Source organism: Oxyura jamaicensis, chromosome 4 (genome assembly GCF_011077185.1).
Source record: "Oxyura jamaicensis isolate SHBP4307 breed ruddy duck chromosome 4, BPBGC_Ojam_1.0, whole genome shotgun sequence".
NCBI lineage: Eukaryota > Metazoa > Chordata > Aves > Anseriformes > Anatidae > Oxyura > Oxyura jamaicensis.
In genome coordinates, this window is record NC_048896.1 from 37,415,146 (window position 1) to 37,442,325 (window position 27,180).

General features: G+C 37.9%; 2 protein-coding genes across 14 annotated transcripts in view; one reads left to right on the top strand and one right to left on the bottom strand.

Annotated features, from left to right (window-relative positions):
• The window catches only part of C4H4orf47 (chromosome 4 C4orf47 homolog), an 88,281-nt gene extending 74,319 nt beyond the window's left edge, over positions 1-13,962 (top strand). For both annotated transcript variants that reach the window (XM_035324263.1, XM_035324262.1), the window contains exon 9: positions 13,194-13,962. The gene's annotated coding sequence lies outside the window, so the exon portion shown is untranslated. The remainder of the gene's footprint in view (positions 1-13,193) is intronic.
• SORBS2 (sorbin and SH3 domain containing 2) overlaps positions 1-27,180 on the bottom strand; it is a 78,807-nt gene that overhangs the window by 8,553 nt on the left and 43,074 nt on the right. For 5 of the 12 annotated variants that reach the window (XM_035324245.1, XM_035324246.1, XM_035324238.1 and 2 more), the window contains 8 exons: positions 26,553-26,609; positions 20,728-20,780; positions 19,707-19,894; positions 13,180-13,268; positions 11,580-11,626; positions 10,205-10,319; positions 9,979-10,107; positions 7,961-8,164 (listed from right to left, as the gene is read on the bottom strand). In XM_035324245.1, coding sequence (XP_035180136.1) covers positions 7,961-8,164; positions 9,979-10,107; positions 10,205-10,319; positions 11,580-11,626; positions 13,180-13,268; positions 19,707-19,894; positions 20,728-20,780; positions 26,553-26,609 — 882 coding nt within the window. Of the gene's footprint in view, positions 1-417; positions 526-7,960; positions 8,165-9,978; positions 10,108-10,204; positions 10,320-11,579; positions 11,627-13,179; positions 13,272-15,144; positions 16,720-19,706; positions 19,895-20,727; positions 20,781-26,552; positions 26,610-27,180 lie in introns of all 12 variants that reach the window. The other 7 variants (XM_035324235.1, XM_035324243.1, XM_035324239.1 and 4 more) reach the window with 5 other exon arrangements.

The following is a 27,180-nucleotide window of genomic DNA, read 5'->3' on the forward strand; positions in this document are numbered from 1 at the left end:
TTGAAAAGCACATGGACTAAAAGAACGAGAACTCAGCATCACAAAAGCCTGTATCACGTGCAGTGATGTATAATTTTAACTCCTGGAAACTATAATTTTACTAAACTAGAAATACTTGGAAATGAGAAATCAGAAGAGAACAAGCTATATGTAAAGAACTTCAATCTCTTATATGTTGTAGCACTGGAAATACTGTGCAGTACTGCTGAGATGCAGTACACTAACAGACTTGTAAGTTTTGGCACACAAAAACCTGTTGGCTTTACTCAGACGTAGCACAGAAGCACAACAGGAAGAAAACACAACGTACTGATAGCGCTCAGACACTTGGGTGAACGTGAAGTACTGACAGACCAGACACTGAGCTCCTGGTATAGGGAAGCGCTGTTACTGCACAGCGGGCAGCCAGTACCGTACCCTGTGTGAATAGCTGGGACCTCTGACAGGCGAGCTGCAGGATCTCTTAGTCATCACAGGGCTACGAGGAGGTTTACCCATAACAAATAGCTCTCTCTTTAAATTAGCCTAGAAAAACCACAAAAACTGTGTCAATTGAGAGTTTAAGAATGAAGCACCACGGGATGTTTGCTGCTTCGTTCACACATGCAAACCGGACACGCTTTCCTTGGTAGCAAAGGCACGTATGCTACAGGTGCAAAGGAAGGTACTATTAGTAGATGGCGTTTTCATTGTTGCATCTTATCTTTTTTCCCAAGGGCTCGCTGCTCCGACACGTGCACTCAGGCATTACAGGTAAAAGATTATTCAGGCACTAGGTATGCATTTGAAGTAAGACAAGTTACTGGAAGGGCACCTACTGAAGTGACTCACTCAAGGCAGGAAAAACGCAGCGGCACGCAGCAGCAGTGTTATCTTGGAAATGCCAATGACAAATGTTGTTACTTGTTGCCGTTAGACAACAGACCTTACGTTTGCATTTAGAAACCAGCTATGCACTTGATGGAAAGTACTTCAAGGACAAATCTTGAGTTTGTTAACATCACAGGAAATCAGCTAAATATTTGACAGAAATGTGTACATCCTGCTGTAGTTAATAAACAGCAGTGCGCTGTCTTGGAGATTCTCAGGAGCAGATCTTATATACTCCCAGAAGAGATTCCCTCCATTTATTTTCAGCTGGGTTAATGCGCCTTGCTCAAACAAGGAGAAGGAATATCAGGGTCACCTAAAAAAAATAACCTCAGTGCCTTTCTGCTTCGTTTATTCAAAGGGGCAGAAACAAAATGTGGTACTGTTTTACCCCTTCCTAGAGGTGACCTAACAAATGCCACCATTTGTCATGTCCAAGGCCCACGACAAATTCATACGCTGGCAAGAATTTCTGTGTCTCATTCCTGCTTCAGAAAATAAAGAACAGCTTGTGAACCTTAAGACTTCTTGAAGTCAGAGTCTTGCATTGTCATGCAGTCTATGATGTGGCAGGTTTTTAAACAAGGATGTATTTTTTGCCATGGTCACTTTTCACGGTCACTTTTCCTAGGACAGTTTCTCAAACATTTTATGTGCCCTTTTTCTCCTTGTCACAAGGACAATCTCTGGAAGTCAGCACTGGAAATTGACGGTGGGGCTAAGCTGCACTGGGAATTGACCTTATCTGTCTAGCCACAGACTCTTTCCAGAACTCATTTTTCTGCCCCAGGGCAGCAATGCTGACAGAAAGTCAGCATATTCCCTCTTAAAGAGGGAATAATCTTTGTTCAGGCCTTGGCTAATAGAGCTGGTATTTAGAACGTTACCCTACGCAGTAGGGCTTTACTGTGAAACTTGGGACTATTCTCCTAGGTTTTAGATTCAAATTGAAAACACTTTAAAGTATTACTTAGTTTCTGTGTACTTGGATATGATCCTTTTTCTTTCAATTAATTAAGAGTTACTGAAGTTCTGGTATGGACTTGAAATTGAGTTGAAGGCTTTCTCCTGTATTGATATCTCCTTACGCTATTTCATTGTATTATAATGGTTATAGTTTTATCTTGTTTTTCATCTGAAAAACGCCTATCTTGCTCCTCCCTGTGCTATGTTATTTAATGTTAGTAAGGGAGAAAATGCATTGGAAAAGATCATACCCAGTGTTAGCCTTGCAGTTAGTTATTTAATATACGTGACGATTTGCAACAATCCATACTCAAGAGGTGCAATTACCTTTAACTTTGTAGAGTCTTTTTCCTGCCGATGTAAGAGTTTAGAAAGGAGAGGAGGTGAGAGGGAAGCAGTAGAGGGGGATGCCGTAGGGGACGTTGAGTGAGAAGCTGGTGCCTCAGCAGAGTGAAATGGTGGATTAGAAGGAAGGTGGGAAGGAGGATCAGACACTCCTGATGTTCCCATAGAAAGCAGAGCTGGCTTAAACATTCAAGAAAAACGAGATGTAGTTGTACTATACAACCAGCTGGTAAGGTCATAAAGTGCCCACTGAGTCACGTAACTAACGTGAACAGTCAGAAATGTGATGCTAATTTTATTACTAGTCAGTCTACTTCTCTGGGAGAAAACTCTTCCCTCAGAAATTAAAACAGGTTGCTATTTGGGGCAGTGGATTTCACCTCTGTTCTTGCAGTTTTCTCCCGTGTTGTTCAGGTCAAGTAAGGGCAAAGAATGTCTGCGATATCTTTCTAATTAACTAGTATTGCATTTGGCCAAAAACATACTTTCCAAAGCACTTGCTTTATAATTTTGTATGAGCTAGCCAAAGCAACTGCCTGAACAATCTCACTGTTGAAGTAAGTGCTGGACGGAGAAAAATCTTTTCTAAATTTTTGCCTGGAAACCACTCAAACTGTGTAGCAAAATCATGGCATTAAATGGCTAGCACACATTTAAGATAGTTCAGTGTTGTACTGTCCCAAAGAGGAACCAGGGGAGGCATTAGGGAGAAGGATTTGCTTAACTGCCAAACATAATCCGATCTGTTATAGTCACATTCTCGTAACAGGGTCTACTATAAATATATCAGCTTGTGAAGCGACACATGCGAGGTCCAAACCTCTGAGTCTCTGCAGGAGACGTGTCCTTCCCTCAATCCTGCTGCCAGCATTCCTGGGGTCCTGTACTCAGAAGGGGCAGCACATAATGGGACAGTGAGGAGGATGGCTGCCTGGGTTTTTGTGTCGGAAACTTGATGGGAGCTAATGAGGACAGAAGGGGAAGGATCGGCAGAACTGAGACACCACAGAACTGACGATGGTGTCTACACCTGCTTCTGAGAAGGGACTGTGCCCTAACTGATAGTTCGTGTTCAACACAATAGAATAAAACTCTGCCTGTGCACAATACAATAAAAACATAAATACAAGAGAAGGCAAAGAATAATTGTACTAAGATATCTGAACACAGAAGCCATGTTTTTCTGAAATTAAGATACCTTATCGTTATTCGGTGAGGTGCATCCTTCACAACTTACTATGGAATCTCTTGTACTTGCTACTGGGAGTTCTAAGGTGTCCTGCCTCAGATCCTCCTCTATATAGAGCTTTGTCAGTTCTGTTGTGTCTCGTGCTCCTCTGGAGAAATCCGGTTCTTGAGGCTTTGACTGAACCCCTAGGTCAACTGACAAATCTGCTGCACAGATCTCTTCATTTTCAGCAGTTGCAACTAGCGCTGTGGAGACGGAGCCACCTTTATGTGGCAAAGGGATGTTACAGAGACCACCACCACCACATTCACCTTCTCTGGTAGTATCTGACAAGTCCCTAGGCGCTTTGACCGAAGAGCCAAGTATACCTTGCGAGTCTTTATCTTTTCTTGGTTTGACAGTGTTGCTTGCATGCTTATGTATTATGTCAGCAGAGGAACCGGCTGAAGATGAGGTGGAGGTAGATCGGAGAAAGGGCTGAGGAAGAGCTGTAGGAGAGCTGAGAGAGAGCTCTGTGTATGGAATAAAATGATCATCCTTAACTTGGTGAATTCTGTTACTTGGGGAGATTGCTATGGACTGGGCTGTTGTTAATGCCAAAGAACTGAGTTCTTCTAAGTCACAAAGAAAACTGTCTGGAAATGGTGGAGGAGGTAAGATGCACAAGCTTGTAGGTGAAAAACCAACAGGTCTTGCAAATGAGTTGCTAGTGGCAGCTTGGAGAGTCTTTTGATCATTGTGTGACCAAGAGGAGGAACAGTATCTAGCAGGTGGGGACAGTGCTTGGGAAGGCCACTTCAAAAATAAGAAAAACATGGGAATTTAAATAAATAAATAAGCACGACAGAGAGTTAGGATATGAGTAGACTGGAAAAGAAAAACGTCTGTGCTATCATCTGGATCAGAGGGTATGGTTTCAGTGAGCACGGGTGTCTGAAATCATTAGTACATGAATCAGAACAGCAAAAAAGACATTTGAAAAATGAAACTGTATCAGGTTCTGGCCTGGGACTTAAATGTCAAACATCGAGACAGATCTGGATCATTACATTCAGGAAGGCAACCTGCATTTGATCTGCTAAAGTTATGTTATGTATGGCTTTCTGTTAGTGAGCCTGTCACAGCTTATTAAATCATACAATTAAAATTAATGCGATTTCCCCCAACGAGCACAGTATCATCAGAAGTACACTTCAGGTGTCACAAAGTATTTCTTTACAGCTCTAACAACAGTGGTCATTTCTAAGTATTCTAATACTAATATTTGTACTTCTCAGTGCATGCTTAAGAAACATCTTAAATACATTGCATACTTTTATTAAGGCATAAGCAGCTACAGAATGCAGTTTTCCTTAAAAGTAACCCTACTGGTTTAAAATAACATCAACATTTGTGAAAGGTACATTCAATTCTAACTGAATGTAGGCAGTCAACAAAGCTTTTAAAATAGTGACAACACAGTATACAGCAGTATATTTTGAGTAGCATTACATAATATTGATTGAAGTATCCTTCTGGTAAAAGAAACGTCCTTTTGTAAGAATGAGAGACTGGTGAGTCATACGTACACAGCATCAGTAGATATCCATTGCTTCAGTAAATACTGAAAATGCATTTTTGTAACTATTAATCCTCGAAGTTAAAATTGAATGAAAAATATTTTGATCTCATTGTTTTAATTATGCAGAATAATTAGATTATTTGGACTAGTTTAGATTTTAAATATGACACTAGAAAATAATTTAAAATGGCCAAATTAACGTCACGGAGTAGAAAGGTTAATTTACTTACCTTCTGCTGGAATTTTCTTGAGGCAAATAGTTTTATTTTAAAGTTAGGCAACCCTTTGCTATAGAATCTTCTGTACCAAAGTATACAGTCTACAGACCGATACACTGCAGTCTGCTAAAACATAGCTGGGCTGTTATGAACAGCATTGCAGCTCTTTCCTTCATCTTTACTCTTGAAAAAGAGCTTCCAGGCTGCTCTGGAGCTATAGATGTTCTAGGCCAAGTTAAGGAGAGCAAAGCTTGCTCTTGATACGTATTGATTATTTATTTTTATTGCCATTAGGCCAGAGATATTTAGAGCAATTGCTCTAGCAACAGGAGTGATAAAGTGAGTTACATGCTAAAAAAAAAACAAAACAGCAAAGGAATAGGGAGGAATATCAGCACTTGTGGTAAACTCCAGAACTCCTTCAGGCCTGCTAAAGCCCGTCTAGGTAGTCAGGAACACGATGGCTTCTCACATGGCATTGCCACATCTGAGTCCAGTTGCAAAAAACATTTGTTTATAAATGTCAATAGAGGCTTTTTTTTTTTTTTTGACTGATGCTAGAACCAGATGATTGCAAAAATTTCCCATGCTACTAACAAGTCTATTTCCCCTCTCCTCTCCTCCAGAACTCATCTGTTGCTTAACAGCAGTGGCAGGACCGTTTTGTAGTCTGATGTGACTAACACCATTGTAAAAATACACAATGGGGAAAAAGTAACCTAGTAACTCCTGCTGCGATGCTGGTAACAGCAGTATGAAAGATTTGAGTGTATCTCTACCTGTCTGCAAAGACTAGGTCAAATCTGGTCAGTGCAAACTCCCTGTATCAAATACTTGTGGAATACAGGATGAGCTTGTAGCACACCTGATGTCCTGCACCTGCACACCCAAGATGCTTGATCACAGCAGCCTTAGAAAAGGAGCAGCCATCAATAGCTCTGGAGTTGTCACAGGCTGTACAAACTAAGGTGTTGCACTTCAGGTATGTCTAAGAAGTTACTTTAATTATTTGTTTTCCATTCTCAATGGAGATAACATGATTTATGTAATTAAAAATTCTGGACAACTCAATATAAATCGTAGGGAGCCTTCACATTCCTCTTGATTTTATTCTTTCCCGTTCAAGGTTTGGGCATTTTATCAACTTACAGGAAAATATAAATAACTTAGGAAGTTAAGAAATTACAGGGTAGTTTTAACATGCATGTACTTTTTACCTGAATGCAAATACTCTGAAGCATCACCTGTGCTCAAGGGCATCACTGACAAGGTTATAGGGGTTACACAAAAAACAGCTTTAGCTGCAGGAAGCCTTAGAGACAAGCCTATTCCATAGAAGATGAGAGGATAGAGGCATCTCCAAATACAGAGAGACAGCTCTGTAGCATGTAGCACTTAAGTTGCCTCATACTCTTGAATCACCTTCAGATTCCTGTAATGAGAAGGGGCCGTAGCTTATGAATACCTCAGTCTGAGGATACAGAATTTGATGCTACTTCATTTCAACAATTTTGTTGGAATGGAAGAGAGAGGAGCTAGTTCTCCTTTGTGATACGTTCTCGGGGAAAAAACAAAACAAAACAAAACCTTAAGAGAATTGTTCTAGCAACTATCATAAAACAACTAATATTGCTTAGCCATAAGCAGTATTTTCTGAGGACACAGTTGTCTATAAATGACATCTTTTGGTAACTGTCCCCAAAGCTGTAAATAAATGTGTAACTTATCTCAAAGCTGAGGTATCTAAATAAGCACCAGTATGCAAGTAAATGAAAGCAGAAAACAGGGCAAAACGAACTGAAATAAATAGAGGTTAATAGCAGGATACAAGAAAAGTTTATAAATTTCACACAAAACCGATCTCCCACACTAAAGAGATGAACAAAACAGTAAAGAGGAAGATTTGGAAAGGAATCCATCTTTAGTACTCAGAACCATCATAGATAATAGATTAATGCTAATCACCGTTTGCATACAGAAAATTGCTCAGTTTCTCTCACTGCAAAGAGGTTTTGTTCCTAGCACAGGAGGCTGTGAAATATCAAAAGTGAATGATAAATTGGAATACAGGGATCTTCTTTGTAATGTGATTTGTGGTGGTTATAAGCTAGGAAGGAAAAGAACTTGGAAACTATGATAGACATTTGGTGTGAAAAATTACAACTATAAAGGTCTGAATCCAAGCTCATTGACAACTTGATGACATTTGCATCACTCCTGGATGACACAAGGCTGTCACTGTTGTCACACCCCTCCAAAGAACTGCCATTGCACCAACAGCCTCCTTGTAGAGCCTCCATGGCAAAAGGAAGAAGGTTATGGTTCACAATCATTAGCTGTTCTCCTTTACTTTGAAGGGCATAGAACTGAAAGCTCTTGGCAAGATGTGTCCCTCTGCTCTCATTTGCCCTTTGCATGCTTATGGGACTGCAGACTTTTAGGATGATGGGTATATCTTCACTTTGCATTGTGAAGAGTCTGCTAGACATTTCCTTGATGCTTAAATTTTGTCTGAGACTCCTGAATAATTTTTTTGTTTGACAGTTTGTTTTTTCTGCCCAGATTTTGACTGGCCCTACTCTCAATAATTTAATAGCTAAAGAAGAAGGCAAAATTCCTGGCAGAAATAACAATGACATTCTGCCATAAAAATACTTCAATGACAAGCTAGTTATGCAATTCTACATATGTAGGAAAGAAAACAGATTGTACTGAATGCATAAATTATGTTTTATCTCACCACGTTAAAAAATTTACAAGTCCTTCTAAACCCACTCTAGGGGTGATATCAAAGGAAAAAAAAATCCTTACCTTAGTTGAACTTAAATGGTGTATTCTGTCACTAGAATAGCTTTGGGGTATAGGAGGGTCGGGGTAGTCATCAACACTTTTTGAGGCATTCTTTTTGATGACTTCTACATAGGAAACGGGGAAGATGCCTTGTCTGTTGGTTCCTGGTATTTTACCTTCATACCAATTTTGATCAACTCGCTTAAGAAGAATTACTTTGTCTCCCTGGAACACATTAGAAAAATGAGTTATCAGCAGATGAGTAGGAAATTGAATTTTTAATAGATGATATTATTTTAACAGATAGTATTATTTTCCCTGCAGTGAGTGCTATTTCCCATCAGTCTTTAAAATTTTCTCCATTCTCACATTTCTCTTGCCATTTGTAATAATCATATATGCCACTACCACTCCAGGAAAAGGAGGCTGGTCACGGACTGCAAATGCTCTTCATTTCTCCAAAGGGAATCTCATGTAGTCTCCTACTCTTGGTTGGGAGATTAACATTTAAACTTTCCTTCTTCAGAGCATAACCTGTTTAAATGGTTGGCCAGACTGCTAGCTAATATCCTAACAGTAACTAATGCAGTAATGACTGCATTAATTTAAACACCTGTTTTTCTCTAAAGTAATAAAAGTAAAATAATGAAATCCATGCAAGTGCTTTGTTATCAAGTAAAATTGTAATGCATGAAAGGGAAAAGTTCAAAATGATTTCGTGGGAAAGATGAGAGAAGTGCTTTTCCCAGAAAACGTGCTTGACTAGCAGGTATCTGTGCAAAAAGACAGATGGGCAGTGGCTCACCTACTAGTTTTGGAGAGCCTAGGAACTGAAATGAGAAATACCAGCTTTCCATTCAAACTCTTCTCTGCAGAGAAACTTCATGAACTCCCTCTTTCATTTTACATGACGTACTTTTTACCACATGCCTTTTTGTAACAAAATCCTTCCACGTTAGTTTTTTGTTTCAGGGTTCTGTAATTTTGCTTCTGTAGTTATTTGTGGAGTTCTCTAAAATTACCTTTAGTGGGATGGAATTACAACTTTTAAAAAGAAGCCCAAGGTTGGCTGTCAAGATTGTGACCAATACAAAAACCATGAAAGTGAATTTAAATTAGAAATTATCAAACTACCTTCCAACACCTCCTAGTTCTCTAAGTTTTTATTCCTGCCTTTTGTTTGTTTGATTGCTTTTTTTGTTTTGTTTTGTTTGTTTTTAGATCTCTTTGAGGTTTACCAATCTCAAATGAGTGGAAAAACACCCATTATCTTTGGTGATGCTGGATTATGTTGTTAAACATCAAAAACCTGTATCTTATTTCAAAAGAAAAACAAACCACTGAGTAACTTCTGTAAACTCTAACTCATATAAAAAAGACACTAAACGGGGCAGAATTTTCCAGTGGGTAAAAATAAATATAATACTTATAACTAGATACATTATACCTCCAATAATAACATTCTCTTCGGCAGCAATCATCTCAGTGTCTGACAAACCCCAGAAATTAAACACTTGTTTTGCTAGCGTACAATAAAGGACAACTACCAGGTTGTGCATACGCAAAGTATGCAAAGACAAAATGTGTAAAATCAGATTATTATTAATATGAAATATTTTCAAGAACTGGTACATGCACAAAAATTTCTGAGCCTTCTTTTTCTACATTTTACTGTTTTCTATTTTCTGTATTTTTGATTTCTTCTGCATGAAAGACCTTACCATTGTAATTATGACAGTAACAAATAATGATTTGAAAGTGAATGGATAATTGAAATGAAAACTAGAAAATAGGGTGGCCAGTTAGAAGATCTTTGCACATACTAATCTACCACGTTTTATTTTACATACACAAAATATTTAAACTATTTGCAGGTAGCTGTGAAAGAATGCAAGCCAGTGAGCTATTATGTCAGTAGCTATTATATCACTTTGTGCGTAGCAAATTTATCACTAAAACACTATAATTACATATACATTAATTTTGTGTAGCAGTAGATACCATAATAATATTTTGATAAAGATAGGTCTAAACCATACCTTTCTAAGTGATAACTCCACATTTGTGTCTGCACTGAAATTATATTTGGCAATAGCTTCTCCAATCTCTCCAATCTGTGCAGGGGGAGGTGGCCTGGCAGGCTGTGCTTTTTCTGGGGGAGAAAGTTTCTAGGAAAAAAAAAATACCAACAGATTTTAATCATTTGCATTTAGTTTGTGGACTTATTATCCAAAATATTTCAAGGAATTAAAACAAAGAACAAACCTCAACATAAGAAATTGGGAATATTCCAACTCTTCCATGGTGTTCACCCTCATACCAGTTCTGATCAATTTTCCTGAGGATATAGACAGTATCTCCTTTCTTAAAGGACAGCTCTCTGTAACAAATTCATTTAAAGATGTTTACAGCTTTACATTTGAACTCCTCTACCTGCATAGCTTCTGCAGTCTTTACAGTTCAGTACTGAAACAGGATGTAGCAGATAAACATTCCGAGAAAAAATGTCATAGCTGTGGTACACTTATCAGATGATTATACCCTATAAAATGAAATGATTCACATTTATGAATCATCACCAGGTACTGTCTGTAAATTATATAGGGCTAACATATACCGTGAATAGAAGGAAGTATTATTAGGTATTAGCAGAGTTGTTAGGATACAGTCTGCAGGTAAATTTGATGTCCTTTTTATCCCATGTTTAGATGATGCTTTTATGACAGGTATCTGAAGCATTCTTGTTGTTCTTTATGAATCAGTAGGGTAACCTACTGAATATATCCTGTCTCCATTTCCTATTACTGCCTTTTTGCAGCAACAGAGCTTGGAGTGCTGCTCTTCCACACAGTTTTCTTTTAAGAGCAACCTCTTCAGTAGCATGAACACAGGATTATATTCTCACCATTTCAGGTACTCAGGGCCTGTGATATGCTTAATGTTGGATACTGGAAATGGGAAGCATTCAAATCATTCTGAACATTTTAAGATCCTGGACTGGGTATTATTATTATTATTATTATTTTTCCCCAAAGAGCTTATCTGCTGTTCTGATAATTCAGATTGTAGTTTTATACCAGACACAGCTATTACAGTTCTAGTGACAATGTTGTACCATATCAAAAGGTTTTTTAAACAGCCTGAATCATCAAAGCGACAACACTAATGACATACATGCACTCTCCTCCGACTCCCTCATGCCCTAGAACAGCATTCCCTGATTTTGTTTTTCTTATGGACCACAGGAAGATGCTAAAGCACTATACAGAATTTTGATAAGAGAAGTACTCTATCTACAACAGCACTGTTAGGGCTGGTATCCTGGTGTAACCTAAATACGATTCACAGCAAAGAGCATTCAGTAGGCAACCCTCACGACGCAGGCTATAGAAGGTTGAGGATCCACAGCCGTTCACATGTTCAAGCAAATACAACAAAAAAACATATTTAAAAGACATTTTAATTTCAAAATAACTTTTCACACAGCATGCTAATGCAGAGGCTACTGTGACAGAAAGCAGGGTCTTCTGCCTCCATGGTGTTCTATTGAAATGGGCTATAAGAGCAGTTAGCTGCATCAAATGCTAAAGGGACTTTTTTGACTTATGAATACTTAAATGAACAAAAGTCTAGTACTTACTTAGAAGTCTGAGCTTTAAAGTCATATACAGCTCTAGCTGGCAGTTTCTGAAAAGTAGGCAAAATGATTAATACATTCAGGTAGCACTACTGCAGGTAAACTTTTCAGCCTTTGAAAAGGTGGCCAAGATCAACCAACCAACCAACCAAAAAAATAGGCAATTAAATATACAACTTCCTTTTCTGAGACAATTAGGTGTTTGGGACAGTGTTTTAAAAACAGATCTAGCACCTACATAGAGCATTGTCTTTGCTTTAATAAAAATAAAAACAAAACATAAAGTTATTAAAGGGATCCTGTCAAATCCCATTTTTTGATACTAATACAGTTCTCCATTACAAGTCTGCTTCAAATATGATAGCCTACATTTAAAGCATTTTATTGTTCTCTGCGGTTATAAGCGATCTTTCAGATGAGAGGTGATACCCTTTTCATCGAGTGTAGCTCAACCCTATCCTATAATTCATAATTTGATTTTTTTTTTCTCACTTTTGCTGCCGGTGCTATAACTAGTAAAGCAAAGAATGAAAGGAAGAGAATAATATTAAAAGAACAGTGAGGCTGATTAAATACAAAACATACAAATTAAATTGAAAATAGAGGTCAGTCTTCTTTCATCTTTTTAAATCACAGCAATCTTAAGAACAGCTTGTAGTGCAAGTACTTTACATATTTTCATATTACAACCTAGAATTCTCTAAAAGGAACACAAAACACTCCCCAAACTGGTTTTAACCAATATTATGTAACAAGAAGTCATCTTTGAAATCAGACTCTGAATTGCAGCAATATTGCAGCTTGTTCTCAGTGGCTAAATTATAAAAACAGTTAAGATTCAGCACTCTCAAGTTGCCATTATTTTGTGCAATATCTATTTGTATCAAAATCAGTGGAAAATGTTAACAATCTGTATTCCTTTGTGACTGAATAAAATCCCTGAAGCCTGTTTGGAGAATGTTTCAAGTTATAGAATTTGAAATACTCTTAAGAAACTGAACGATATACTTCATTTATGTGTACACTTTTAAGTAATACCTTTAGATGTATACCAGCTTCAATTTCATCTTCCAAAACATTAATATAATCAATCAGTATACAGTCACCAAAACTGTTATAGAAATTAGAGACCACTCTTGTAAGTGGTTTTGCATAATATACCAACAGCAGTGTTGTTTTTTTTTAACAAAAATAATGGTGACATACAGATGTTCTTTGTGTCAGTCTTGAAACTACTGACGTACTTGTGTAACTGATTTTCTAAAGAGCCCTTCCCTGATCATACCTACTATTCCCCTCTGTCTCAAATACTCACTCTAGTCAACTTTGACAGAGCCTACCACTGACTAGTAAACTGATGACCACATACATTTAAGCATAATTAGAAGACACAGTTTATCTTACAAAGTTTGATATTGATTTATGCTAAGTACCAATCTCCTTAATTAAAAGTTGGATGCTGTCCTATCTGATAATAGGATGTTGAGAAACTGTTCCTTTGGTCTGTATCATTACAACGTCATCACCAACACAAATCTTGTCTCAGAAATGTTACTGCTTTTCTGTATCGACATTGCTGCATTATTTATTCTTGTTTTGCTACCTCTTTGTCTGTAGTTCCTCTTCTTTCCCTTGGAGTACATCGTCCCACATCAGTGAAAGCAGAAGAATAGTTTCCAGGAGATTCCTGGTCTACTGAAAACAGAACATCATTATGTGATGCTACAGTAAACAAAACCATGAGGCTACTTGGTTTAATTTAAGGGGATGAAGACATACCAAATCTATTATTTCACCCTTAATAGAAGGAATGTGATGGTTTAAGTGGACCTTTAAAGAAACAAAAATACTGACGCCGAAACAAAGGCTTTCCTCTGATCCACAGCAGAAGAATGTATTACAGATGATTGGAAGAACAAAATTATGCCTTACTGTATGAAAGGATACACTCCTCCTGGACCAAATGGAAGACATGACAGCAGTTGTGAAAAGCTTTTTCCGAATGCCAACAATATAAACACGTAATTACATGCCCAAAATGTGACTAAAGCATGCTTCAATGACATAAGCGATGAAAATAAATTTTCTTCACTAAGTGATCTAAGATGCATTTCTACTTTACCGGGGCACTGTTTAGGCCTTGTCAAGCCAACTTGTTAGTTATTTCGTAAAAACTACTCTATCTGAAGTGATTGTTCCTTACCAATCTATGTGGCAGATTTTCTGTAAAGCACAGTTTGCCAATGCTTATCACAGGATGGTGTATTATAAAATGGTCAATACATCTTTTCATATTTTAGTAAAAAATAAAATCAAAATCTGGTGCTCTCTATAGCTCTGCAAGTTGCAACTGTGAATGACAATAAAATGGAATTATTTCAGACCAGAGGATGAACTGAACTGCTTCTTGACTTTGAGATTTACTAGCAATTGTAGTCTCCTAATGCCTGCTAGTGGAGGTGGCTGACTGATACTTGCATGCATTTGACTTCATTCACATGAGCTATTCTTACCAAGCCTATACGTTTCTAAGTCAGTACAAGTGTAAAACAAGAATTGGGAGTATATAATAAATTCTGCTGCAGTCCTATGGAATAGAGATCTAAATGGTCTGCCATGAGCTGTTAGCTAAGCCACAAAGACTTTAGGCTATGGCTAAATACAGTGGGGGCAAAAATTAGGTAACCGTAGTACTAATATTTTGGTTGCAAGCATGTCATCACCACCAATTGTACCTATACATATTTAAAAACATTTTAAGCTCCAGGAAATTTTTGAGAAGAGATGCAGAGCAACGAACAACTGAAAGTAGCTTAAAAGCAGGTCACTGAAAGACAGACTTGTAAAAAACGTTACACTCAGTCCGAAGTTTCATTTGAGATTTGATTATTGAGAATTTCCCTTCTAAGATGATAGGGGACTTCTCAGAACTTCCCAGATACATTAACATTCTATGAGAAGAACTAGTTTTGCTGCCACAGAAATTGGAAATTGTATTGTTTGAACAGTGGAAATGGGAACTTCCTAAAATAACCTTTGGGTCTATTCACAAAAAGTAGTATGAAGCAGTGGAACGAGTGTATTTTCAAGAAAAAGCAGCATCAACATTCTATGATACTTGTGGAATTAACAGCATTTTTACCACTTACACGTAAAAGAATTATACTGTACAACATGTTTTTGATGCAGATTTTTTTTTGAATAATAAAAGCATATTGTTTTTCTGTTTCACTAGCATCTTATCATGCATCTCCTCTCTTTTTTTCACTATTTCTGGGAAAAACAAACAAACAAACAAAAAAAAAAACAACAACCTTGCTTAAGTTAATAACACTGCCGTGTTCTATAGCAATAATCATCTCGTAGTTGAAATACACTACTAATCCAGTTGTCCAGATTACTGCATTTTGTGAATAGACAAATCTACCTATCTTCATCACATAGGTACAGATGACAACCTTCCTTCATTAAGAATTTTGTGGGATGAACACTTCTTATAGACTACACAAATAAAAACGGAATGAGAAAAGGTAGGAAATACAGGGATAGAGGAAGTAAGTTAATCCACCTTGGAAACACAGTGCACTATCATTGTCTTGGTGGTTGTTGTTAGCTGTGTCCATGTCTTGTAAAGAGGCACTAAGAGGTAATCTTCCACAATCGTTCTGGTACAGTGGGCAATGAGCAGCACCATCTTGAGGCAGTGGATGAAAAGGCTGGTGCATGGGACGCTTTTTCAGAGCCGTCAGAGATGAATTCCTTTCTGGAATGTCTGGAAGCAGCTCAGTAATAAGTCTGTGTAATATACTGTTGTCAGGCAAGCTTCCCCTCCTTTTTTCAGCTTTAATTTGGTCACAGATGTCTTTAAGTGCAGAATCTAGTGCTTCAAATACAGATGATTTGCATTTTTTCTTTTCAGTTTGTTTTTTAGGGGCTGCACTTTTTTTCCTCCGGAAAGGCACTGGACTGACTAGGAATGCTATCTTGGAGAGACCAGATTCTGATTCCTGTCTCCTTGGATCCTCAGTGGTTTCTTGTTTAGCCCTTTCATGTTTCAGCATGGTGGTGAAGCGGGTGTAGGATGCCGGGCATCTGCCTTTGCAGGAGCTGATGAGATGCCGGTGGTGGTGGTGGTGGTGGTGATGGTGATGGCCTGATCCATAAAAGCTTTCAGACGATGTGAACGAGAAGTGATCAAAGTCACTTTCACTACAAAAGGAGGAACCTTCTATCTGGATAAAGTCACTGAGGTCAGAAACCACTCCGTCTTGATCACTGTCTGAAAAATCCATATGTGACCGTTGTGGCTCATCACTGGTCACTTCGATATGAATTGGCACCAGGGTTTTAGACTTGTAGCTCCGTTGTACCTGAGAGGGATGTCTGCCTTGATTTTCTTCCTCCAGCAGAGACTCGATGGAAAATCGCCGCTTTGTACATAAACCATTTTTAGGAGGCTGTAGTGTAATGGTTGACAACATTTCATCACCTAGATTTGGCATTGATTTTGACTTCTGAATTAGTTTTTCAAATTCTGATATTCTGGTTGGCACCATGTCCCTGGGCACCTCTTCAGTAGAAGACTCTCTCCATCCTTGAAGAATACCTTTATGCTGTTCTTTTTCATACTGCAATATTCTGGACTTCACAGAACAAATCACCTCGGAATTCATTAAGTCCTTGCGATTGATGCGGTGCATCTTTTTGTACATTTTTAGGAAACCTGGGGCATCATGTGCAGATCTGTGACGAACTCTTGCCCTACCACCGCCACGGCCCTCGGGAACATACGGGGAGGCCCAGTTCATTGAGCAAACATCTTTGGAGTCCTCCTCACATAAAAGAGAGCCCATGCTTTCGGACTTGGCCTGCGCATCAGGAAAGCTATCGCGATCATCTGTTAAAAGATCATCGCAGCTACGAGATTTTCTCTTTGGAGAAGTATTTTCTTCTGTGCTGCTCCACACTTCTGCATTTTGACGAGTCATTTGCCAGCCATTCTTGTAGCTGATTGCCCTTCTCGAATCATTTGGAACAGCTAGATGTTGTCTGTAAGTGCTACAGTAATCTAATTCATTTGAGGTGTTGTGGTTGTGCACTGAATAACTGAGGAGGGATGGATAAACTTTGCTAATATCCCCACCTTTGTAATCCATAGAGCAGCATGGTAAAAGAGAGACATTGCCAGAAATTAAAAGATTCAGAAAGTTGAAATTAGTACCAGTTTTAGACAGACTAGAAAAGAGACAGCAATTGTTGCATCTATGCTATTAGCTTAGGTCAGTACAGAGGTTAAAACAAATTAGGTCAGCAGAGCTAATAATTAAGCCTACCCCCAAACAGTACCAAAACAAACCAATGTAAGAAAACAAGCATCAACACTAATTTTGAAGCAGGTCAAAAAACAATCAAGTAATAAAAGCTGAAAAGGATTTAAAGATGAAGCCAATCCAAAAGTCTAGACCTCAGTACACCTTAACTGAGATAAATTGAATTTGGAGAGAGACTGAAGTTTTGCATCTCTGGAGTGAAGACCATTATTTATTGTATTTGAACACAATTCTGTTCCATGGAATTTAACTAAGACATACAGATATACACTAACTACGGGAAATGTCAGAAATGGACAAAACTAAAGTAGTAAAGCTGTCCTTGATAAGAAGTTCACATCAAATAGAATGATGAGCATTAGGAAGTTATTCCGTTTTATGTTCTTAAATATATTTCAAATCCTTTGACACCTGTGCATTCTGAAAGCTGTTCAGAATTTTTGAGCTGAGTAGTGTTCAGAGTTCACAGTGACAGCACATTCTTCTAACATAAGAAAAAGATAAATATTTTTATAAGATCAAATAGGAAATCTCTCATCCCCTGCTCATATGTAGCAGGGATATACCAAGAAGCAATGAAGGGACTAGGAATGCACATAGAACAAATATGAATGATTATACAGTTGCTCATTTCTAGTTTCCTCCAGAACGCTGAAATCCTACCTATTCACCTCACAAACCTGGTTATCTTTCTTGTAAAGCTTGCCATGAGTTATTGCCAGAACCTGTCATACTCTCCAGCTAGTACAGTGCTTGTTTTGGGCATGGCTTCGCCCACAAGTACAAAACCTGAGCTTGAATCTTGGTTTGTATCAGTTACTTGTCACCGAGTGACAACTACCTCAAAGACATTTAGTTCTGACAGACAGAACTCATTTCCTTCTGACAAACAGTAGGGTTATTTTATCTTTCAAAATGTAATGACAATTGTAATGATGAATATAATATTTCTGACTACTTTTTAATCTTGGTTTCTCAAGACTGCTAGAGGAAATAAGCTGGATTGTACATCTGTTGTGCTGAACAGGAGGGAAGGGAAGTTTCAAAGCATGCATTTTTGAAAACCGTTTTCCTGAGACGATCTTAAAGTCACTACATGAGTAAAGAATATTGACAAAATTTTTCAGACTGTCAGGCTGAATTTTCCCTGTATGATACCTTGAAGGGAGTACCATTTTATACAGCTTACAGAGGGCAAAAGAAGAAAGCTGAGGAACCATTGCACAGGTGAAAATTAAGATGTATCAGCTTACTGAGCCTAACCAGCAGGTAGCAAAAACAATAACCCTTAGTTTGACTTTCATAGTGAAGCCTGAGATGTCAAACAAGTTTTAAGATGTATTTTTTATCACTACTTGAGCATTCTTGACCTAGAAGTCCCTATGAGTCAAATTTGGAACCCTTATCTCTTATATTTGAGCTGAAATTTCTCAGTGGTGTCAAGTGGCAGTATTCACTTCAGGACATGCTTCAAGCAGTTCAGTCTGCTTTCTATAAGAACAATATGAATCTGGATCAGAAACTATATGAAACTGTATCAATCTATATGAAACTGTATGAATCTATATGAAACTGTATGAATCTATATGAATATATGTAATATATATGAATATATGTATATATAATCTGTATGAATCTATATGAAACTGAAACACTCAAGTTCAAAATCCATGCTGATCAAACCCCTTATAATGTGCTGCTTATTTAACAAAATGGTTAATTCCAAGAAAAAATAACATTCTGCTCAGTTTCATAATGTTGTGAAAGAATGGAGTGACATGGCTAGGTCACCTTCCAAACATTAAGTAGCTGTGGTAGATGCTTTTAAGGGAAGGATTTCTCAAACACTGGAATTGTTTAAGTCATGGTGAGTGCTCCTTATTAGTGGTGTAGTAAAAGTAAATGCAGGTAAGTGGGGTTTACCACCTTTACATAAAGCCTAAACGCTATGTTCTTTTCAGTAGTAATTATCTTTTATAAAGGTTTATGCAATCCCTAATACAGCTACGGCTGATTGGAAAGTATAGCTAAGAAAATACAGCAAATAAATGACTAATAATAGCTGGAAGAGAAGGACAGGTCTTGTAATAGATATTATTCCATATATTAGTTCCAGCATATATTTTACTGGAAACCTTTTGTCTTGCTGCAGGAAACACCTAAAACCTCAAACCAACCAAACAAAACCCCAATCAAATCAAACCATATAATTCAAGTATCTTTTCTGGAGAGACATGGAGAACAGCAATGGAATTACAAGTTACTTTTTTAAAAAAGGAACTGATTAGATTGTATATTCTGTACTAAATACTTCAAGAATTTATGAAATTAAAAATCAGATTATGGATACTTGCTTGATTAAATTAGGTCCTGATAACTGACAATGTCCAATACATCTGCTATAGATTTTGAAGTTCTAGTATTATAGCCGCACATCTTTAATCTTAAATACTATTTGTCTTGATTTACTTCCTCTATATACAGAAAACAGTTTTACAATTTCATTAATCTAATAAGAGAATAGTGTAGTTCATAAAATTTTATGGATTTATATATTATGGCACAAATCCTATTATTTAACCAATTTTCATTTTCCTAGAAGGGGCAGTTGAAACTGGAAAACCCTTGTTACAAATCCAGCTTTTGATCAGCTTAGAATGACACGTGTAAGAATAAACAAGTTAGACTTTGATAAAAGGCCCAAAGCCAACCAGCAACAGTGGACAGGCGCATTTAATACCAAGGTATTGCACAACACATCATCAGTAGTTTTCTTGTAACGAATATGCTCTCCTCTTACCTTTTGCTCTCGATGGAGAAGAAGGAGACGAGCTAGTTAAAGGCTTTCTAAGGGTGGTATATGGGCCTTGCATATCTGTACGGCCCACATTAGGCCTGTTTGCGTTCTGGTCACTGTGTGCCCTCTGATGACTTACAGCAGGTTCTGACTTCCTTCTTTTCCTGTAGTCACTCGCAGTACTTGCAGAACTACAGAAATAAGCAGTATTAGTAGCAGTCTAACCTCTGAGATCACACTTGAGGAATTAAAAAGCAAGCTTGTAATTACATTATTTGCTTATAGATTAAACAATACTGGAAGAAATACATCAGAAACATGAACAGGGGAGAAGCACTCGTCTCAGATCTCTTGTAGCATGCTTCAGAGAAAAGCCATGGGCTGGCACTCTCCCATCCTCCTGGTACTTTAACCTGCTAGGAAAAGCCCATCACTCAGCACTGAAACACCAGGCTTTGCCTGGGCAGCGTGGAGAATCTTGTCTTTTGCTGGCAATATAGCTGGTGTGAGGTGTGATGTAGGCAGGAAAGGGTAGTCACAATGTAAATTAAGATCACAAACATTGAAGAAAACCCTTGTTAGGAGATTAGGTTAGGAGATCTGGCTATTGAGATACCTGTACAAACTTGGATTTAAACAGGTAAAACAGTCTAGTTGTCCAAGATGCTCAATAAGTTATTACAGGAGTTGCTTTTATGAGTAGGTAATAGCAGTGTAAGAAGGCATGGTAAAAAGTAAAATGCAGCTATAGATCAAAATTTGAATGGTGAACTGCCTGTTGTACTAGAGTAGCAATTCAGCATAAAGATGAGACAAAGAGACAGAGAACAGCTGAGGTAGCATGCTTGGGGGAACAGCACTGGAAGTGCTGCAGGCAATAAGGTTAAATGATAGGTTGTTGGAATCCTCTCCATGTTAGGAGCCCACAGGTTGTATGCTAAAATCTGACTCTTCAATATCTGGCTTCAGGTCACAAAGAAAACCCCAGGCTGAAACAACTGAAATCACATAATATATTTCTTACCTAGAAGGCCTGTCCAGACCTCTGTCTGTTGAAGAGTGATGATATAAGGAAGTCTGTGAAAACAAATATAGGAATCTGTTATATGTCTGTATTTAAAAAAAAGGGTGACAAGTTCTGCTTATAACATTTATTATGTTTGTTACTCTGTGACATCTTACAAAAACATAGCGTGATGATTAACAACATCCTGTGGGCTCCAGCACACAATTTTCAATATTTCAACTCCAATATTTCAACTTTCAATATTTTTAACTCCAATATGTCATGAAGGTAGTTAGGCAACTTGTAAAAGGCATCACTATGTTTTGTTTCATATTCTATTTCACTAATGTTTTTCTTTTAAAGCACAACTAAATAGTGATCTAAATTCATTTTTCTCTATACCATTTTTGAAAATACATATACAACAGCTGAAATGAAATTTTGCTGTGAAAACATGAAAAGCTGAAAATTACTCCTGCATGTGGAAATGAAGTCTGCAGAGTTTGCCCTCTCCCCACAATTAATTTTATTATTAATATACAGTCAGCTATTAATGACCACTAATTTTAAATTAACCATTCATAGATTTTAAGCCTGCGGTCAGAATTCAGTAATGCCACAATTAAGTAGGTAACTAGGTAGGAATCTAGACTGAACTGTATAGTCCCTGTGGCATTTATTCCTGGGAACAAAGCAGCATCCAAAAGTTAAACTTGTTTTAAATTCTTTGGATGTCATTTCAGAGCTAACCTGATGGACTGGAAATTAAATATCATACAGGTTTTTAAGCTTTGGAACTATTTTTCTCTAAGCCTTCTAGACTTCTTCTCTGGATAGGAAAATCTTTATACACTTTTATTTGTACAGAAGCACTGTGTAAATAACAGCATTTAGGGCCTTTTTTTTTTTAATTTTAAATATATATATATTTATTCTTTTACATATTCTTTTTTTTTTTCTTTTTTCTTCAGTGATTTGAATCACAAGTTCATGAATAGGACTTCTCCCAGATTTGATAAGTGACGCTTATGTATGGTTTTAGAAATCACCTGAGAGTATTTGGGAACAGATTTCATGTGACCCTGAATACTTTAAATGATGTGTGAGGGGAACTGTTGAAACTATTTATACAGGGAGAGAGCTAAAATGACAATATCCATAAATATGGTTATTCAGAGGTATTTGTCAGTAGGCTTTGTTATTTAAGACTTGTATCACATACCAAATGATCCCATCAGGACATAACTGAAGTTCTGATTTCCAGATTATACTGAAACTTATTAAACTTTGAGGCAGGGAGAACCACACAAACAGACACAATACAGAACAAGTGTTACCTAAAACTTGAGGTATGATCGTTTCCCATTTTCCCACTAATTTTTAACTGTACTTTAATTTAAACCATGTTAAAAAACAAACAGGTAAAAAAAAAACTTTCAGACTCTTAGTAAGAATGGCAGCTGAGATACAAACAGTTAAAAATGTTAACAAATCAAAGATTTTAATGCTACTTTCCAGAGAAACTAAGTTCTCTAGAACTTACTCATGTTGATCTCTGCATAAGGTTTCAAAATGTTTATTTTTTCTAAAACAGTAATTTCTTTGCTTTGTGGATTAGTATTTCTACTGTCTTATGATTTATTACTACCATTATTCTCACTATTAAATACCTATATTACTCTTAAGTTCATAGACTCCAGCTAGGACCAGAATTCACTTTCTGTATAAACAAAAAGGTAAAATCCCTCCTCAAGTGATATTACAAACCTCTGATAAGTCACCTAAAAAGAATATACTCACTGAAAATAAATAGCAAAAACTGATCACTAGAAGTGGAAGCACTAGGCTCCTATACTTCCAGCTGTCTCCTGAGCAGTTATACTTGAACCAACTTGTAGGACACTGTGGCAGAACTAATTGTAACACAGATTTTCAGCAGAGCTGGAAATAAAAGCTTCCAGAATTATTTTAGTGCTAGCCTAAAAGAAAAGGGCTACATGTCACGCAGCCTTGTTCAACACATCCAATACAATCTTAAGGCACAGTATATTAGAGGAGATGTGATTTCCTCTACTCATCCACGTCTCATTTACAGTAGAGGATGATACACATAAAACCCAGAGTGTGTACACTACGGCAGGAAGGAGAAAGTTGCATTGATAAGTGCTGGTAGCAATATATAGCAATCTATCTGCTACAAATTCCTATTGTGTTTATTCTTTAACATTTGAACAATTTAACGTGACATCAAGCAATGTCCAGCTGCAATTTGCAGCCTGTGTAAGAGAGATCTTCCCCACCACCTGGGAATTAAGCTGCTGCTACGAGGAGCAAGCTGAGGCAGTGGGATGTAACCCATGTTCTCAAGGATACTTCGCAAGGGAAAGTACGCATCAGCCGTCTCAGGAGAGTGGCTGTCTCAGCAGGGCAGGTCTTTTGTAGCAATGGCCTGTTGGGAGAAGCCTGCCAACATTACTGACAAGGACACAGCTTTTCCCACTGTTAAGTGCTTCCAGCAGCGAAGGTTTGCCTCACTCATACAATGACATACCCCTTTCCCAGGTGGCTTTCTGTGCAGTGCTGCTCCCCACATGCTCTATTCCATGATGGGCGAGTACACAATACTGTGGAATACAATCAACTTTTATCACAGCATACTATTTTTTCTTAATTTGCTAAAACCAACCTCTTTTTTCTGCAAATAAATGGAAGTTATTTCTTATAAGTTTCATTTTTGTAGTAAAAAATGAATTTCAAGATTTGCACGCTTTTTAAATCATCTGCCATTGTATTCCTCTTGGGTAATAAACAGTCTAGGTATGACACCTTAAAAACTAATTAGTGGATTGGATTAAAAATGTGAAGAACAGAAATGGGTTCCAAAGTATTTCATGTACTGTAACTTAGCTCATAAAGTCTATGGACCTGTATATTAGAGAGAAGGGGTACTGTGAGACAAACCCATACCATCTGCTAGGAAATGAGTGATGAATTAAAACACCTTTCCACAGGCAGCATAGGTAGAAGCCTATGCTTTGGAGCTCCTTCTGTTATGGAGGTGTGCTGAGAACATATCATCAGATATTCTCAAACAGACAATAAACCTGCTCCCAGCACTTAGGAAATTTCCATGTTTTATATTTGGAATATGCATGGGGCTGATGGTGAGTGCAGTACTGTTAACTTACTCTGTCTGAACAAAATATCATGATATTTGTTTTTAAAATAAATTCTGAAAGAGGTCCTTATTCCTGAGACTTCACCATTCAGTTCATATTTTCAACATTTTATTGAAATCTTGAAATTTTCAAGATTTCTCTTGAGGTCCTCTGAAACCTGAAAAGTGCTTTATGACAACTGTCCAACTATCCAACTCAGCGATTTTAAGAAAAATAGCTAATGTTATGAGGCCTGTCTGCAATAAAACCATAAAGGTCAGCAGTAGCAGAGCTGCTCGCACTGACAGGTAGTATAACCCCAGTTCTCGTCACGCTGCTACCCAACAGAGTGACGCAACGGCATCAGTTCTGTGTGCTTCCCATGCAGAAGGCATACCCACAAAATACCTGTTGAGCATGCCCTGGAAAATTCCAGAGGATTATTTCAAACCTGGCCACCACTATCAGGCTCAGCTTTGCTGACCAGTCACTGCCGCACGCTAGTATCAGCAGAGGGACCTCAGGCTCACAGGCCCTGCTGGAACCTCTGCATGGGGTAGTACAAACACTGCAGTGAGCTGTCATTGCAGGCCTTCTTGTGCTGGTGGCTCTCCTGCCATTAGAGGCCAGACCGATACCATCTGTCACAGATACTGGCCAAACAGCTGAGGCAGTGACAGCTTGCACCACGTGCAGTGGCTCCAGGGCTACACAGACCGTGACGTAAATCCCACGGGCAGTAGAGCTCCCACTGCCTCCTTTGGAAGGCAATACGTAACCCACGACTGAAACCAAACCATTGAGAACTTCTTTATCCACAGCATTCCCCAGGCCATAAATAGAGTGTCAGTGATCAGCCTAAGACAGCGAGAAGTGTGTGCCATGCCAAAACAGACTGCTGGCCTGCTACGCAACTTTTCCTTTCCGTCCCTTCTGATACTCTTATCACCAGAAACATAACTTGCCCTGTCACCCCTTCTCTGATGCCATCTTTGAAGTTTTTTCTCTGTGAAAGACACATATGGAGGCACATTTGTTGTACGATACTGATTTTTACCACAGACGTACTCTGTTATCCATAGGCTGTGTGGAGTTCATGCCTTCCACCCACAGTTAGAGCCACATTGAAATGGCTTAGAGGGGAAAGTTGAAAGCAAGCAGTGGATATGGTTGCTTTTTATTTCCAAGAGCAGGTAGCACTGCTAGCAGCTGCCTATCAGCTCTTGGGCATGTGTTGACTCATGAACCCCCCAGATCTCTAAAGCTAGGTAGGCACCTTCCAGGACATCCAAGACTGCCTCATGTGGATGAAGGTTTCCTGACAAAACCAATAAAATGTTAGAAACATCCCAAACTACCAAATATAGACTTTGTTGAATACTTTGAGTCAGTTCTACAAAAAAAAAATATATAAACATATATATTTATAGTTAAGCCAATGTTTTAGCTGTTCTCATGCATCAAGGCTTTAATGGTAACTGAAAATGAAGTTAGAAAAGGTAGCCAAAGTTTTAAACAGCAAACAGTTTTGTTTGCATGATGGTTCTAATGTGTTAATGAGTTGTTTTGCAATATTGTCCCCCTGGAAGAATATTTAGTACACTGTAATTTGCAAAGAAGAGTTATTGTACTTAAAGACTTTAAAAGCTTCAAAACAAAATACAAGTGTCCTTGTAAATTCAGTAAAGAGAAAACCAATATTACTTAACAGCTATTTTACACAGACTTACTGAACATGATTATATTTCAAATAATCATATACTAGGACTTTTACGTGGTCTCTGATATATAGAGTACTCCCAAGTATCAGTGAAGGCTAGAAGCTTATTATCTCAGAGAACTGCGCCCAAATTTCACAACCGTAAGTTTTTCCAAAATTATAGAGCTTAAACCAAAGCAGAGCAAGGTGGAACACAATTAACAATTTAAGGTTACAATTTTCATTTCATTTTTGGAGATTCTGAAGGAAGATGAGAGTGAATCATGAATATGAATGAAGCAAAGCCACCATATGAAGTAAAGTCATCATTACAGGATTCACTGACTTTTGCCCTACCACTCTAAGAACAGCGGGGAGGGGAGGAGGAATGAAAGCCTGTGTCTCTCCCACTCAGAGTAGGGCAATGACAGCCCACTACCTGATCTTGGTGTGTTTTATTCAGAGCAATAACAGTGACTGCCAATGCTTCAGTTACAAATTTACAACAGGATTATCAATTGTGTGTTTCCAGATCAGCAACCTGAACCAAAAAATACTTAAATGGAGAAGTGATAGCTCAACCACAAAGGCTTTGACTTGACATATACAATTTGCAGTCAGATATATTAATACAAAATACTATTGTGCTGATGTATTATTTATGTCTGAACGCACTGCACTTGCCCAACTCTGAAGAAGTGGGAATTTGTCAAGAGTTAGAGACATATGGGCTGTTGTGTAATTCTGAGTGTTAATCTCTGAGAAGTTTTGGGGACAAGGACTCACAGTTCCTAGGATAATAAGATCAACATCCAAATGCACTAGTGATCTGGAAAGATATGAAGACAAAGATACAATGATTGTGAATTAGAAACATCTCATAACTATCAGGAGGAAACCACTAAATTTTAACAAACAGACACAAACGGCGAGCACACCAACCCTTCTTTCCAAGATAATCATCTGAACAAGAATCATTCATTTACCTCATTGGAAACACCAGAAGAACTGTCTTGAACATACTCCAAAAGCTTTTTAGGTGGCTGCATCATACAAGCAGAAGTGCAGAGATGAAATGGAGGAGAATCAATGGCAGCAAGGAATGAAACGTGGAGAAGGTGACACAGTTAGAAACTAAGTGTTGACAACATCAGATACAAGAGTGACACATATGGGTAGAATGGAAGGAAGACCATGTTACAGTATTTTGTAAATTATTAAGCATCTTAATAAACGTTAGTAACTTTAGGCGGTAAAATTTACAGCTTGAATGATTGAATCAATACTAGCAGTTTTTAATATGTGTGAGACAAAAGAATGTAAGGCATCACAGTGACATTCTGCTGGGAACTCTCAATGTTCTTTATCTTACAGGAGACACTACATTCACAGGTTATCAGCACTAGCAAAACATTGTTCATATATTGTTCTTCAGAAGAACGTATCTGGACTGTGTCTGCCTACCTATATGGAAGAATGACAAACCAGCTTCAAAGGCTAGATAAAAGGAGATGAGAGGTAATCAGGGATAAATGTGATATGCTACAGACCACTGGACAACAAATTTTAAAAGGAAGTATGTAGTTTGCTTTCTCTTTTGCTTTCACTGAAGTA